The following is a 15,919-nucleotide window of genomic DNA, read 5'->3' on the forward strand; positions in this document are numbered from 1 at the left end:
TAGAGGCCAGGCCCCTTTCAAGTGACGAAATTTCTCTTGAAGGGCTGAAATATGTTTCTGGCTATATAGCTCACCGTTTCAGAAATAAATATCCTGACCTTGGCACTACGGATTTCAATTCGGAGGACGATAGCTGGATACATGTACAATCAAAGGGTAACTTAAAATGTCCCACTAATGAATTTTTTGAATTAATAAAGATCGCTGAAATGTGTTTTGATAATATTCATGGCAACAATTTGTGCAAAAAAGAGCGGATTTTTGAATCACTGACTAAAATTATTTGCGGAACTACTGAAAATAAATATCCAGAAGAAGTTATATACTGTTTTGTCAGGACAAGAACGTATATGCGTATCAAGTATTTGAACATGAAATATTTTAACGAACAAGACCAAAAACGCAAAGAAAGAAATAAGATGAGGAAAACTACCCTCTAAGATTTTTCAGTGTGATAGTGTCCACTTTCCTTCACCATAATATGTATGTTCATCATTTATTTACGATGTTTTTTAATTACTATATTTAAGAAAAGCATTTATTGTGAATATCGCAGCAATTATGTAGGGCTTAAGGTATTTATTGTATTCCAAATATTGAGTATGTCATTTTTATTGCCTTTATTAAAAATAATATATATATTAACAATGTAACAAAATTGCGATATTTTTGTATTGCTATTGCAATTTCGTTTCTTGTAAACATTATTGTAGACTTTTTCATATTGAAATTAAATTTGCTATAGGGTTGTTTGTATTTTAATTTTACAGTTGTAAGATTTTTTATATGTTGTTTACTGTTTACAAACATTTGAAAAATATTTCCTTAACCATATCTCCATTTCCATGGCAATAGTCTTGTTAGCTTTTCGGGTAACACTTCTACATGGATGATAAGATGGTGCGACATCTAAAACATATCACACCACCTTTACATAACTATAAAACTAAGAGGTGTTTTCTTTACATAATATTAAAGCACAATGTTTCCTTGTGGCGTAGGTGATTTAGAATTTCCATTTATCTAGAAAACTGGGCTTTCAGAATGTTTTTTAACACACAGTGTTTGGGAAGGTTTTTGAAGAAAAAAATTGACTACGCGTTTTATTTTTTTGCAGCTGAATTCGAGCACTTGCATGAAATATAATTAATCCGTAGGAAGCGCAATGGTTTAAAGTATTGATGTTGAAGATTTGAAAAGATTTATTGAAATAGTGTGAGAGAATGAGCGAGTTGAGTGAGAAGAGTGCGGGAGTGGCCACATGACGTCTGCGCAGTTGCGGACAAAAAATATCCATTCCGCCTCCCCATGGCGAAGGATGAGTGAAAGAGAAAACCTGCTAAAGCTTCCCCTCCTCCGGGCACGATAGAACCGTATCGGCTGTGTGTTAGAGGGAGAGGGAGATAAAACCTTCGAGGTTCTGTTAATTCCTCCTAGATGGCAGGCCGCAGAGCAACCGCCAGCAACACCCTTCCCGTATGAAGGCCATCTCGCCACTGACGAGCTGGAACTAAGCTCCTGACCTCCCTACATAGTAACGGTCACCCACATAGGCATCTAGACTCTTTAGTGGTCATATGATACAAAATTCATTGTTTTCGGGCCTGTGACCGTTTTTTACCGTGCACCAATCGCCTTAAGGGACCTGAGAATTGCAACCTCAACTATCACTGAAAATTTACTATGTTACATGATAACATACAATTGAATTTTTTTAGGTTTCAAATGAAAGTGATGTATTAAACAAGTACACGTTAGGCTGTACATGGAAGAGCATACATATTACTGTATTTTTATTTTGTTTTGGAATTGAAGACTTTTGCTGTGTGCGGTGAGCACTGCCTCAGTTAGCCCATCTCCATCTATCCCTCAACCCTCTTCCCTCTCTCCTCCTCTCTCCTCTCTCCTCTCTCCTCTCTCCTCTCTCCTCTCTCCTCTCTCCACTCTCCACTCTCCACTCTCCTCTCCCCTCTCCCCTCTCCCCTCTCCCCTTTCCGATAATAACTTGCCCCTCATCATTCGTCCTTCACCCCTCACCCCTTGTCACTTGTCACTCGCCCCCCTCGCCCCCCTCGCCCCCTCCAACAGGGCTTGTGATGGAACCCTGTGACCAGGAAGGGTACTCAAGTTTCCTAACATCTGAAGAATACAAAGTGAATTTATATTTTATCCCTCCACCATGCCATAAAATAATTCATAAAGATTTTAAATATTTTATGAACAGTAATGGAAATGATAATTATGAATTGAGTTATATGTTTGTGTATTTGATGTCTTCCTCTCCATGACCTCGCGTCTGTACGCCCCACCAGCACTTGCGTATAGGTACTGCAGAACACTACCACAACTTACCCTAACATGAATCAAAGGCTTTCAAAAGGGGTTCCACAGCCTAGGAACAACCCATCTCAGGAACTGTTGAAAAGAGGTAGTGCTAAAGGTAAACAAGGTAGTGTTATAGATTTGTTTAAAGTGTTACTTGTCTTGCAGTGTTATGTCTTAGAAAGAGAGGGTAGTGTCCCCCTAATTGTACCCTCGCTGACCGCTGCAATAGAGGTGCTCACGCAAGACTGAAGAGTGTGACCACATTCACCCAGTCTTATAGAATATTTCTGTAGTTTATACTTCTTACTTCTGCCAACATAAGTGCAACACTTAGTTGTTACTTGGCTACAATTCATTGAGCAAGCGTGAGAATCTGTTATTTCATCAAGAACATTAATAACCAAATGTTTTTAGAAAGCCTAATGAGTGTTTTACTGCTGGGATATTTGTCAGGCAGTCATTAAGGTATCTCAAAGTAGTTAAGTTGATGGCAATACAACCATTAGGAGTCGTTTCTGGTTTGAGAAGCAGACCACAATGATGGTGCTGATAGCTCAGAAACAAAGTTCAGCTTTGTGACCTTCCGGACTTAAGTAAATAAGATACCAGATGCCTTGCCTCGGACTGGGAAGTGACAAAGTACTTCGTTGCTGAGTGGAGTGGGTAGCAGAGAGAGCAGGCTTCACCCTTGTGTTCAAGGTGAGTTCTTACGTACCTCCAATAGCCCCAGTGTATGGTGCTGTGTGGTCTCCATTACAAACTTTTACTTGTCATTCCCAGGCAGTGGAATTGCTAGATTGAACCATCAGTTTTGATGATTCTGGACAACAGTGTAACAATGTAACAAAAGCGAAATATTACTTTAAGAAAACCTATTTCCTTTTAAAAAAAAAGTCTATTTTTTATTTGATACATCATAATCAACAAAACATGTTGAATCTATCTGATTATGTTTCTGAATGTTAATGCTATAACCCATTGTTAATCAGTATTTTAAATGATGTTTAAGGCCTCCTTAAATAATTTGCTAAGTTTAATCTAAGCAGTGACTTAGCAGGTAAATCAAATAGAAGACTTTCCTGCACCTTAAGTCATGACTGTGGAAGCTGGCCTGACCATTGAGTCAACAAGCTGGATCTTTCCTCTTTATGCCTACGTAGGCATATTTGCTAATTGGAACAGTGAAAATCACTTAAAGAAGTGAGGCTCACTTTTATTTCTGTCAGATACGCTTATTCCAACAGATTAGCAAGATTGTTAAAATTGTTATTGGATGGTAATTTGTTTTTTGATGCATTGCTTATTTTAATGAAGTGTGTGTCAAACCAACACTTGCAGTGATGTGTTGTGGCATGTGTTAAGTTTTTCTTGTTTTTAAAACTATTTGTGGCATTTAAGAAAATACTTTTATCTTTCAGGGAGATATTTATAATATCAAGGAATATTCTTGTGCCTTTTAAATATACTTTTTTAATTCAGTAAGAGTTTCTTTGTAAGCATACAACCAGGGTCTGTTTGATGTAATGCTTAATATTATAAAGAAAAAAATTAAGTACTACTACATATATATTCAGTGTTGCTACTACAAGAAATGCATTTTCTTTTTCAATTTTTGCTCTTCTGTTAGAGTATGGTTCACAAAAGTTGTATATTTAAATAAAAACTAAGGATAATGCTACACTTTATTCAACAGGATGTCTGTATTATGGAAAGTCGGGGAAGTTGAAATTGGTCAGGGAAAGTCAGAAAAATTTACTATAAAACCTGTAAGCCATGGAAATTCCTCAGTTATAGTAATTTTAGGGGTAAATATCATGCTTTGATATGCCATCACACAGACTTTATACACATTTTTTTTCTATAGATTTCGAAGAAATACTAGGTACTTATAGCCATTACCATGGTGCGACACCCAGAAAATTTTTAGACAGTTTTTTTTTTATTGTTTCCTGGTCCATAGACCCCAAACCCATCGCCAACTGAAAAGTTTTTTTGTGTGTGTGTGTGTGGGGGGGGGGGGGGGGGGGGGTTGTGTGTGTGTTTTTTTTATGGACTTGATAACTACTGTGATTTTTCACAAATCACTTCTAAACTGATACATAAAATATAGTAATAAAATATCTCAGTCAATTTTTTTAATGGACAATATTCAAAAAAAAGGGGTAGAAATGGGAAAGATTTTTTTTTTTTTTTTTTGAAAAACAGAAAAATTACTGTAACTCTGATGAGATGACGAATATCACATCCGTTACTCGTAGGAGTAAGACCAAAAACTTTTGTCTATATAAACTTTTGATACAACGAACCATAACTGCAAGGGGTGGAAAAAACAGGGTTTGAAGGACAAAAAAAATCGTAATTCCCTTTGTAAAATGTCTGAAATTTTTCTTCAGATATGTGTCTCCTTTAAAGATAGTGTAATTATATTAGCTTGTGTACCCACACTAACACATCACATCTGATCTAACTGGAGTGGGTAAGGTTGTGTAATTGTATTACTGAACAAAACTTTTATTATAATATTATAATGCAAGTGAACTTCTTTCACAGTCTCAGTCTGGAATGGCTGGCTCCCGTGCTGTCATGCTGGCCTGGTTGCTCCTGGTGATCGCTGCGGCACACTGCAGCGGAGAGGTAAGAGTAGATCTGTCCCTGGTCTGAGTCTGACATGCCTTGCTACAATGGCATCCAGCATCTACTGGTGCAGTGTTGTAGGATGAGACCTCAAGACTGCAGAAATTTAAGCTAGACTTTTAACAAGTTTTCAATCAAAATTTGTTTTTGAAAATGGCTAACAGTTACCTAATTTTTTTGCATAAATTTTAGTTGAAATTTTGATGGTGTCATCAACACAGCAATATGCTGCATTGTTTTAAAAAAAGGTATTTTTATTTGTTTTCAATTTCCAACCAACATTATTTGGTTGTTTGTTCGTAGGCCTGACAGTTTTGAAAAGTTACATGTTTAGTCCTAAGTCTAATCTACATTCTGATATTTTGTGTCCAACATCTGAGGATAATCATAGATCGAGCCCACCTTGACGATTGGGATGAGGAGTGAGTTTAAGTGACATTAGAGAGTCAGCATGGACCTCATTTTTTTTGTGGATCTGACAAAGCAACTCTGAACCTGACTGCATCATCCAAACCCACTGAGGAAAGACTAGCTGCTATTCACACAAACAAAATTATTGCCACACAGCTGTACATGCAGGCTAATGTTTAGTGTGTAAGAAGCCTTAGTTTTGCTGGCAATAGGAGTTGAAGCATTTATCTAAGGGTTTTAAATAATTAATATCATCACTTAGCTAACATTATCACCTAATTAACATTTCATTAACTTTTGTAAAAACAACTGCTTATTTTCGAGTTAGTATAGTATGTATTTAATGTAATTCTATTTTACTTTTAAAACATCATTTTAAAACTTTTTTTTTTACTATAAAGCAAGGGTAACCAACTACAATCCTCTTATTACCTCAGTATGGAATCTACTGCAGTTATTAATTCTGCTTTGTGTATTTAGGCGGTAAAATTTTTGTGCGATGGTGCTGCTATCGTTAAGATGTTTGCCATCTTTATCAAGTGTGATGAGGCACTGTGCTGTGGATAGTCTCCCACCGAGCAGCTGCTGTCGCTCGCTCACTAGTAGCAGTCTCTCGCCAGTTGCGAACCTGTGACTAGTTTCGCGTGGTTGGCAAGGTTAGATTAGTATTGGTATCATTTGATAAATTATTATGTTAAAGACAAAAGGCAGAACTATGTGACAGTGAGCAGGTGATAAGCTTATTTTACCATTTTTTGAGTCCACATGAAAAATGAAACTTTAGTTCTGTACTTATGAAAAGAGTCCATGAAACAATTGAAACTGCTACAAAAGTTAGTGCTCTAATAATCAAACAACGCTTATAACTTGACGTCGTCCGGGCCTGCGGCCCCTTTGAGCCCGATACGACACCGCCCAACCACCATCTATATTCAAACCTCCCGCTCGTGCGTGCGTGTGTGCGTGTGTGTCTAGCCCGGCAAGAGGGCGCTTAGCTGCAGTGCGCCGCACCCCTAATTTGCTACGTTTTAATATTATTTGTAAACCCTTTTTGTTTTCATCCATCTTCGCCCCAGTGCTGTGTAGTTTACTTGTGTTTCTTTAATTTAAATAAGTTACCTTAAATAACTATAGACGTTGCCCGGGCGGACCCGAACAGGCACGGACTTGGACGAGGATAGGAATGCTTTTATATGAATTATCATTAAATAAGTAAATAGTAACAAACTTTCCATTGTCAGTAATTTTTATATATTTTTAATGTTTATCTGTAATTTACTCAACTTTCGCCGGGGCACGGAGTCGTAGAATATAGTAACGGTAATTGTGTTGGCGCGAAGGGCGCCATGTTGCCACCTGCGAGCGATGAGCTCGCCCCAGTCCATCTTCATCACTGACCGAGAGCAGACGCGCCAGCACCCCGGGGACCTCAACCTTTGTTCATCACTGACCAAGTAATTTCTGTATCGTTAATTCTTTTTAAATCGCTTTCGTTCGTCATCCTCGGGGCAGCTCTCGGTCAGCGGGCTGTTTAGTTGATTAATTGTCTCAGTCGAGTTTTTTTTATCACCGTGTAATAAGTATACTTTGCAGCATGGCCACGTGTGTGGACCATGCCCTCACCTAAACCGATTCGTGCCTCAGGCTTTTTAACCGTGTAATGTGTAACGTGTAACGGGCGTGTAGAGAGACGTGTTAGTGAAATTAAATCTGGAGAATAAATATAAAGTGAGTACTTATTTAATCACGTGGTGAGTGAGTCTAGGAGTGTGGCGTGCCCGACGCCTAGAGCGGGCCAGGTCTGGGTAGCTAGGATAGAAAGGGCTGGTAACTCGTCCCCACTTGGGCTACGTCACGCCCTGAGTGAGAGACTCCGCCGGGTCCACGTGCCCTTCCACGTGGTGGCGCCCATAGTTAACATCTCGAAATCACCGGCAATGCGCGATCAGCCCTCAAATGGCGCCCAAGAGCGTGGGGCGAGTTACATCTTCCGCGAAAACCAGACCTGTACGAGCGTGTGAGATAGGCGGTTGTTACGCGGAGCGCGCGGAACTAAAGTTCGCGCCGGAACTATTGTTCGCGCGGAGCGCATAGCGGGACTCTGGCGCGCCGGCCACGTGATCAGCCAAGCGCACGCTTCCAGGAATCCGCGCACAAACAACGGACTCCGAGCGCAGTAAGTAACACAGTGCTGATGTGTTCGTGAGGACTGTTCGTGTGCAGAGTACCACGTGCGTAGACATGTATCCGTATCCGGACGAGTGTATCGGGTGTTACTTTCCCCGCCCGAGTTGGGACTTGCATGGCAGGACCGCCGCCGGATACGAGTGTGGCTACTGTACGGAGTACCGCATACACGGCGTGACGAAATGTGGAGCTAGGTCGTGTCCCGGAGGTAGTAGCGAGGGATACCGCTGCCAGGAATGTGCCGGCCTGTGGCATCGTGGCTGTATCGGCGAACGTGAATGGACCGTACTGCGCAAGTTTTTTACCTTCACGTGCGCACGGTGCACTGCCTACCTAGCCACCCAGGCGCAGTACGAGGCAGAGACGCTGGAAAATCCTCCACGACACGCCTCGACGCTTCCCGAAACGCCGACGCCGCTCACGCCGACACCGACTCCGATCACGCCGACACCACTCACGCCGAAAAAGACGCCGCTCACGCCGACGCCAACCACGCCGAAAACGACTCCGCTCACGCCGACGCCAACCACGCCGGAAAAGACGCTGCTCGACTCGCCGACGCAGCCCGTGCCAAGGACGCCGCCCGTTGCCGGAACGTCACCGCCGCACCAAGCCGACTCCTCACGCACGACGCCGACCCCAGCACCACGAAGGTACGTCCTGACGTCACCCGCACCGCCACGTGTTACGTTACCGACGCCTACCGCTCTGACAAAGACGCCCGTCGTCCTGACGCCCACGCCCGTCGTCCCGACGCCGACGCCCGCCGTCCCGACGCCCGCCGTGCCGACGCTCATCGACTTGACGTCTCCCGACACAAGTCCGATCCCGCCGCCGCCTGCCACACTGCGTTTCGTCGACCCGACGCCACTTATCCCGACGCCGACGCTCGCCGTCCCGACGCCGACAATTCCGCTTCCGCCACCTCCTGTCCTGGAGCCGCCAACCTCGGCACCTCTCGTCGACCTGACGTCTCCCGACGCTGGTCCAAACGCATCATCGCCAGCAAGACCTCGTTTCGCCGACCTGACGCCACTCATCCCGACTATGATGACGCTTGACTCGCCGAAGCCAATCGAGCGACGCCCGACAACGACCGTCCCACCGCAGTCTGCCACGCCGTCCAGCACCCGCCTCGTGTCGGAGACACCTCCCGACGCCGGAATGACCTCGCCACCGCACCGAACCGCCGTCCCGACGCCACCAAGGTCATTTCCGGCGAAACCCGCATCGTCTCCGCCACACGACTCGCCACGGACGCCACCAGATTCGACGCCGACGCTTCGTGTCACCTTGTCGCCACCACCTGGCTTCGACGTCATCCGGCCGTCGTCACCGCTACCAGAGTGCGCAGTCGCAAACAGGACGCTTTGCGACACGATGTCCAGGGCCATGACGCCGAGACGCCTGAGCGCCGCCCCGCCGCCTGGATTTGCTCCTCTGTGCCCGCCTGGTTTCGAGGCACAGACGGATGAACCGGACCGAAAGAGAAGGACGCGCGCGACGCCGACGCGGACGCCGCCTACAGGCCCACCTGACGCGACGCCAGGAACGACCGAGACGCCACGACGCCCGATTCCGACGCCGAATGCCGCAGTACCGGAACACCGGTCAAGTGCCCTGCCGCCCGAGACGCCACAAAAATGTCGCAAGTTGGCAACATTGGGACGCCGCACCGTGAAGAGTCGCCTGAGCTCCCTACATCCGCCTGTCGCGATGCAGGTCGACGCCACGACGCCGGGACGCCCGACCGTCCCACCACCGAACGTGACCACCACCCGGACTTCGACACCTGTCACCCGTCTGTCACGACGGGCCGCGAAGCGCCCGCCTGTCGGCGAGGCTGAGCCGGGCCGTGCCGAGCGCCGCCCGCGCTTGCTGCCCGCCTGCCACGAGCCGCCTGACCTTGGCCGCCGCCGTCCCTGCCGGCCGGCGCCCTGGCCACCGCCACGCTATCACACGCAGCAGCCGCCGCAGCCGCAGCTGACGCAGATTTGGGGCTCGGGACAACTGGTGGGTCACCACCCACAAGGTTAGTCAGCCAGCGCCCATTCTGTCCGTGTGTATCGTCCTCCATAGTGTAAATATTGCTCAACTGTCATTTTGTAAACATTGCTCGCCGCCATCATGTAAACATTGCTCGCCCTTCCATCGTGTAAACATTGCTTGTCCGTCCGTCATGTCAACATTGCCACCTGCCCGCACAAACATAAACATCAACATTGCCACGTGGGAGTGCGCGACGTAAACACCACAGGCAACGCCCCCCAACCATCCGTCAAACGGCGCTGTCATATCGGCCTACTTTCGGAGGGGGCAATTGACGTCGTCCGGGCCTGCGGCCCCTTTGAGCCCGATACGACACCGCCCAACCACCATCTATATTCAAACCTCCCGCTCGTGCGTGCGTGTGTGCGTGTGTGTCTAGCCCGGCAAGAGGGCGCTTAGCTGCAGTGCGCCGCACCCCTAATTTGCTACGTTTTAATATTATTTGTAAACCCTTTTTGTTTTCATCCATCTTCGCCCCAGTGCTGTGTAGTTTACTTGTGTTTCTTTAATTTAAATAAGTTACCTTAAATAACTATAGACGTTGCCCGGGCGGACCCGAACAGGCACGGACTTGGACGAGGATAGGAATGCTTTTATATGAATTATCATTAAATAAGTAAATAGTAACAAACTTTCCATTGTCAGTAATTTTTATATATTTTTAATGTTTATCTGTAATTTACTCAACTTTCGCCGGGGCACGGAGTCGTAGAATATAGTAACGGTAATTGTGTTGGCGCGAAGGGCGCCATGTTGCCACCTGCGAGCGATGAGCTCGCCCCAGTCCATCTTCATCACTGACCGAGAGCAGACGCGCCAGCACCCCGGGGACCTCAACCTTTGTTCATCACTGACCAAGTAATTTCTGTATCGTTAATTCTTTTTAAATCGCTTTCGTTCGTCATCCTCGGGGCAGCTCTCGGTCAGCGGGCTGTTTAGTTGATTAATTGTCTCAGTCGAGTTTTTTTCATCACCGTGTAATAAGTATACTTTGCAGCATGGCCACGTGTGTGGACCATGCCCTCACCTAAACCGATTCGTGCCTCAGGCTTTTTAACCGTGTAATGTGTAACGTGTAACGGGCGTGTAGAGAGACGTGTTAGTGAAATTAAATCTGGAGAATAAATATAAAGTGAGTACTTATTTAATCACGTGGTGAGTGAGTCTAGGAGTGTGGCGTGCCCGACGCCTAGAGCGGGCCAGGTCTGGGTAGCTAGGATAGAAAGGGCTGGTAACTCGTCCCCACTTGGGCTACGTCACGCCCTGAGTGAGAGACTCCGCCGGGTCCACGTGCCCTTCCACGTGGTGGCGCCCATAGTTAACATCTCGAAATCACCGGCAATGCGCGATCAGCCCTCAAACTTATGGCTAAAGCTGCTACTGCGACAGCAGTAGTGTGCGACAATGAACCGCTTACTCACTGACGCTATAGTGACTAAATTCCCTGTGTAATTGCAGTCAATAATTATTGTCGAGGGTTTTCTTAGAGTGCTCCCTATTCTCCATCACTTGTGCTTTGCTATATCTCACTCGTAATGTGTTTACAGGTTGTAATGTCTCGGAGCAGCACGAACCAAACAGCGCTGCTTTGCGAGCCTCAACAGCATCAACAGCAGATCAACGAAAAGGTAATAGTGTAATATAGTTGGTGAATATTGTTGTAAAACATCACCAAAGAGATGACAGTCGCAGAGCCTCACATACAGTGACTACATGCTCCGTGTGTACTGAACTTCAACACTCGCACCCTCGCTGGCTATTGTCCACTGTTTTAAATATGTTAACTAGGCACAGTAATGTTGAGAAATATGGAAGTAAATAAATAAAAGTTATTGAAATATTGCTATAATTTTTATTTTTGCTTATGAGTATGAAAATAAATTAAATTATTTAATTTAGTTGTAATATGTGTTCAGAATCAGTTACTTGATGCAGGACTTCAAGCATGCTTCCCTCTGTGTGCTGGCGGTTAGTACAGTCCAAGTGTATGTGTGGTTCCCCAGGTACAGCAGTTTGTGAACGACTCCAGATGGTACCAACTGCGGCAAGACCTGGTGGATTTACTGGGCAACAGCAGCGAGGCATCCGCACAAATGTGGAAAATGAATAGGTTTACCGCACCCTTGTTCTGGCTCGGTGTCGGCAACTACACGGCACTGGCGCGGCTGCTGCTGTGCGCGGGGCTGCCCATCAACGCGGTCGACGAGGTGACGAACACCAGCATGCTGCACGGCGCGGCATTCGGCAACAACCTGCGGCTAGTGCAGCTGCTGGTGGGCTGGGGGGCCGACCTGGAGGCACGGGAGAAGTGGCTCGACACGCCCCTGCTCAAGGCCGTGGGAGGCAACGGCAACGGCAGCCTGGAGATGATACGGTGGCTGGTGGAGGCGGGGGCAGACACCACGGCGCAAAGTAGGGACGGCTACACCGCCTATAGCATGGCCGTGCGCAATGGCCACACGGCTCTGGCCGATTACCTCAGCCCTCTGCCTCACTAGCCTCTCTCTCAGTGCCACTCCATCAGCCTCGCTGTGTCCATCCAGCCTCAGCGTGCTCCACACTTGAGGCTACCGTTTAAAAACATGCACTTTTGTCATACAAGTTATGTTGCCAATGATCATATTCATAATAAGCCAAATGAATTATGACAATAATTTTTATTTCTCTAAAAATCTCCGTTAGCACATTATCGACACAAGTTCACAACGGTCATTGACATTTTTAGACAATACAAATCACTAGGTGAACTCAATGGTTAATTTCAAGAACCTGCTAAATTGCAATGGTCAGAAATGAATTATGTAGGTACTTGTGATTACAACTAAAACCTGAAAATACATAGGCTATGGTTATGTTTATTTGTTGTTGATTGTACATGATTCCTTAGGTTGCTTTAGTTTATGCTAGTAACTTGTCCTCTCTGTGTGTGCATGCTGCATCTTCTGCTCAAACTTTTAAATCTGTACAAAACACAACACTGCACACTGCACTGCATATCTTCCATCACGAGCTGAGCAATTGTAACAAGATGGAGATCAAACAATTCCAAGTTTTGAGTTTTAGCTGAATAACATAACAATGTCTAATAGAAAATAAAATGCACATCTCTATTATTTATTTTGAATATTACATAAATGTGATATTGTTATTTTACTCTTTTTACATCAGATCTCTGTAATTTACCATTGTTGAAATAGCTTACCTTTAATGAGTAATTATTAAATTTTATTAATTAACAAATTGAAGAGCTCTTAATTCTTGTCAGTCAAAGATACTTGGGCATTCTACCTTCTTAATTTACTTTATTAGGTATCACTTATAATTTATAAATAACCAGTGATGTTGGAGGTGTTTCCTATGATATAGCTAAAAATTTTGTATTGAGTCAATTCATTTTAAAATAAACAGGGGTTTTACTCATGTTTGATTTTTTGTTACTTTAAGGGGGATTTCTTTTAACAACTGCCATTATGGCTTGTAGAAAATATTTTACTGGCAAACATTCAGAGGATTGTGACATCTGTTTCTTATATGGCAGTACAATATTTGTATGGTCATCAGTTATCTATTGTGCTATGAGAGAGTTTATTTAAGGCTTAAATTAAAATTTCTAAAAAAAAAGTCAGCCTTTCAGAAAGTATTTATTAGAATGCCTTATATTATTATGTTTTAACAGTTATTTGATACTCGAGATTAAAGGAAATAGATCAGTTATTTGTTAAGCTGCAGCTAGTCAGTAGCGAAGAAAGGGTTTCACGGCTGCGAGGTCGTGGGAGACACTTCATAGACCTGACCACCACAAGCTGGTACTGTTACAGCTGTACACAAACATCGAAATTCGAAGTTTAACAATTGAATACTTGTAAACGAAGGCTGGAATTAAGTCGGTACTGTAGTAGGCCTACTGGAAACTCGAACTACCAGAGGGAGGTATCAAACCTAATGCACAGAAAATTCATGCAGTGTTAAAAACAAAATGAGTTGGGACAAACAAAACATGCAAAAAACTTAAGTTCATTTACCAATTATGTTGGTTAGTTGTGGGTCAGAACTTGTTGACACTGAGATAATTCCAATTTTGAATTAAGAATATCAAGTTTAAAAATAATAAATTCACTTAGTACTGCATCTTAATAAAACTATAGGTGTTAGGTGGTGTAATACCCCAAGTGTCTTAAAGAATAATTAAATAATAAGGTTAAAAGATTTGGAAGCTTTGATTACTGAGGCCCTCAATTAATAACTATAAAAGTCAACAACAGAGGCGACACTAGAAGTAAACAAAGAAAATTTAGGGACTCCCTACAAATACTTGGGAGTAAAAGGATCGTTATTATATATTAAATAAATAAAAACAACTGTTACGTCTATAGACTTCCTTATTTTATTAATCATTGTTCTTTTTTTTTTATAGATTAAATTTTCCTTAGTAAAGTCTGTTTTTCATTGATAAGTGATCTTATTTACATAACTCCCAATTACATTTATTATATGATATTCCTTAACGTTATTTACGATAGAGCCGGCCCTTAATGTATAACAAAAATTAAAATATTTAACAACAAGACTGAAATTAACATTGGTAACTTTAAAGTTTGTACATATAGTCCTTCCAAAACATAATATAAATTTCTTCTCCTCGAACTGCCTTTTACTGTCCGCTGTCTTAACTGGGTTACACTAATCTTGGGTTCGTGAATAAAAAGATAGAATTATGCGGGTATCACCCGGGGCTGTAGGTAGACGGTGATCAAGGTAGTAGGCCTAATGATGTTGGATTCTGCGCAGGAACCGACTCCAGAGGTTCTGGCAGAGGATTTTGGTTGCCCCAAACTTGGAACCCTGTCTGAAACAAAAGTCCAAATTCCAAAGAATTAGACCTGTTTCCAGACAGTATGCTTAAATGGCGCAAAAGGCCAATAGAAGGAAAATTAAGGGGGGGGATGATGATGTCAAGACTTACCAAAACAGGGTGTTGGTCCTGGCGCTCAGGAGAGGGCGTCTCGTCTCCGCAAACTCGAACCACGATTCGCGGTAGCCACGGAAGTCATCATGATTAATTTAAAAAATTATTAATATAAAAATACTAAGTTTCTCTACTTTCAACTAAACTACTGACTGGTTAATAATTTTAGCTAGGGACTCCATCCCTTTAGTCTGAGAAGACTACATAATATACGATGTCGATGATTCGCAGAAGATCGCAGATACAAACGGTACCAGTCAGTCCGGAGGCGCGCACCGAAGTAAGTTCAGAGCGCGATATCACCTGAATATCATAAGCGCGGGGTCTCTAGAGAATGGGAGGGGGGGTAGGCTCTGAGCCGAAAATTACCGAGTCCACCCGAAGGTGTCCGGCATAAAAAAATTAGATCTTACTGGAGTGACTGCGCGACTGAGGCGCTATCTTTTGGTGGCGAGAGGAAGTACTAATAAATCGACTAGTGACCGACGAGAGTGTCAAGCTAGGGGGTTAATGGAGTAACCAGTGGTGCCACCTAGCGGCCTGAGACATAAGGAGGGGAGAGGTTGTCGTTACCTCCGCGCGAGCGCGGTAGTGTCGGCGCTGCCGACGCCTCACCAGTGGCATTAGTTACCACAGCCGTCGCTAGGTGTCGTTAAGGTGCAGAATCGTAACTGCGGCTGCCAAGCCTGAGATGGCCTTGAATTCGGTTAACGCACTCGAGCGGTCGTCGCTCCTAGCCACTTCTGAGAAGAGAGGGTGGGTGAGCAGGCGGGGGTGGCTTCAAAAAACGCATGGTCTGTGGGACACAAGGCCCACGGGATCCTCCTGTCGTGTCTTGCTGCTAGTGAACCTTATACCGATTCGTGACAGAGTTAGCAGGGCTCAGCACTGCTTCACAAGCTGCTCTTAGCAAAAGGAGACCCGCGAAGAAATAACGTTACCGGCTCCGACGTGCCTGGAGGCGGGAGAAATATTAGCCAGAATGCTAGCCTAGCATGAGGCTGGGAAAGAAAAACAGCTCGCCTCTGAGAACAGAGGCTGAGGGCCTGGCCGTAAAGAAAATAAGATGAGAGAGAGAGAAAAAAAAAATATATAATATTTCCAAAAATATTTAAGATTACAAAATTTTTAAATAAAACGTGCCTAAATACCTAATACACGGCACATACTCCCCCGCGTTAAAGCGGAGCTTAGAGGAAAACAAAAACAAGAAACCAAAAACTTCAGCAGGATGAGGTACCAGGTTCGCCTGTATCCTACTACTTACATGCTAAAACACAAAAAAAATATTAAACACTCTTATGAACTAATGTGCACATTCTTAATGACTAACATAATTAAATTCAT

The 15,919-nt window shown here is 44.1% G+C and overlaps 1 protein-coding gene across 1 annotated transcript; it reads left to right on the plus strand.

The window, feature by feature from the left end:
- Window positions 1–710: 710 nt before the first annotated feature.
- On the plus strand, window positions 711–13,026 carry LOC134538898 (ankyrin repeat and SOCS box protein 3-like). The gene is made up of 4 exons (XM_063380509.1): window positions 711–3,024; window positions 4,876–4,959; window positions 11,154–11,234; window positions 11,610–13,026. The coding sequence occupies exons 2-4, from the start codon at window positions 4,888–4,890 to the stop codon at window positions 12,102–12,104; spliced, it is 648 nt and encodes a 215-aa protein (XP_063236579.1). The 5' UTR covers window positions 711–3,024; window positions 4,876–4,887; the 3' UTR covers window positions 12,105–13,026.
- The last annotated feature ends 2,893 nt before the right edge of the window (window positions 13,027–15,919 follow it).

The sequence above is a fragment of the Bacillus rossius genome, chromosome 1 (assembly GCF_032445375.1).
Source record: "Bacillus rossius redtenbacheri isolate Brsri chromosome 1, Brsri_v3, whole genome shotgun sequence".
Taxonomy (NCBI): Eukaryota; Metazoa; Arthropoda; class Insecta; order Phasmatodea; family Bacillidae; genus Bacillus; species Bacillus rossius.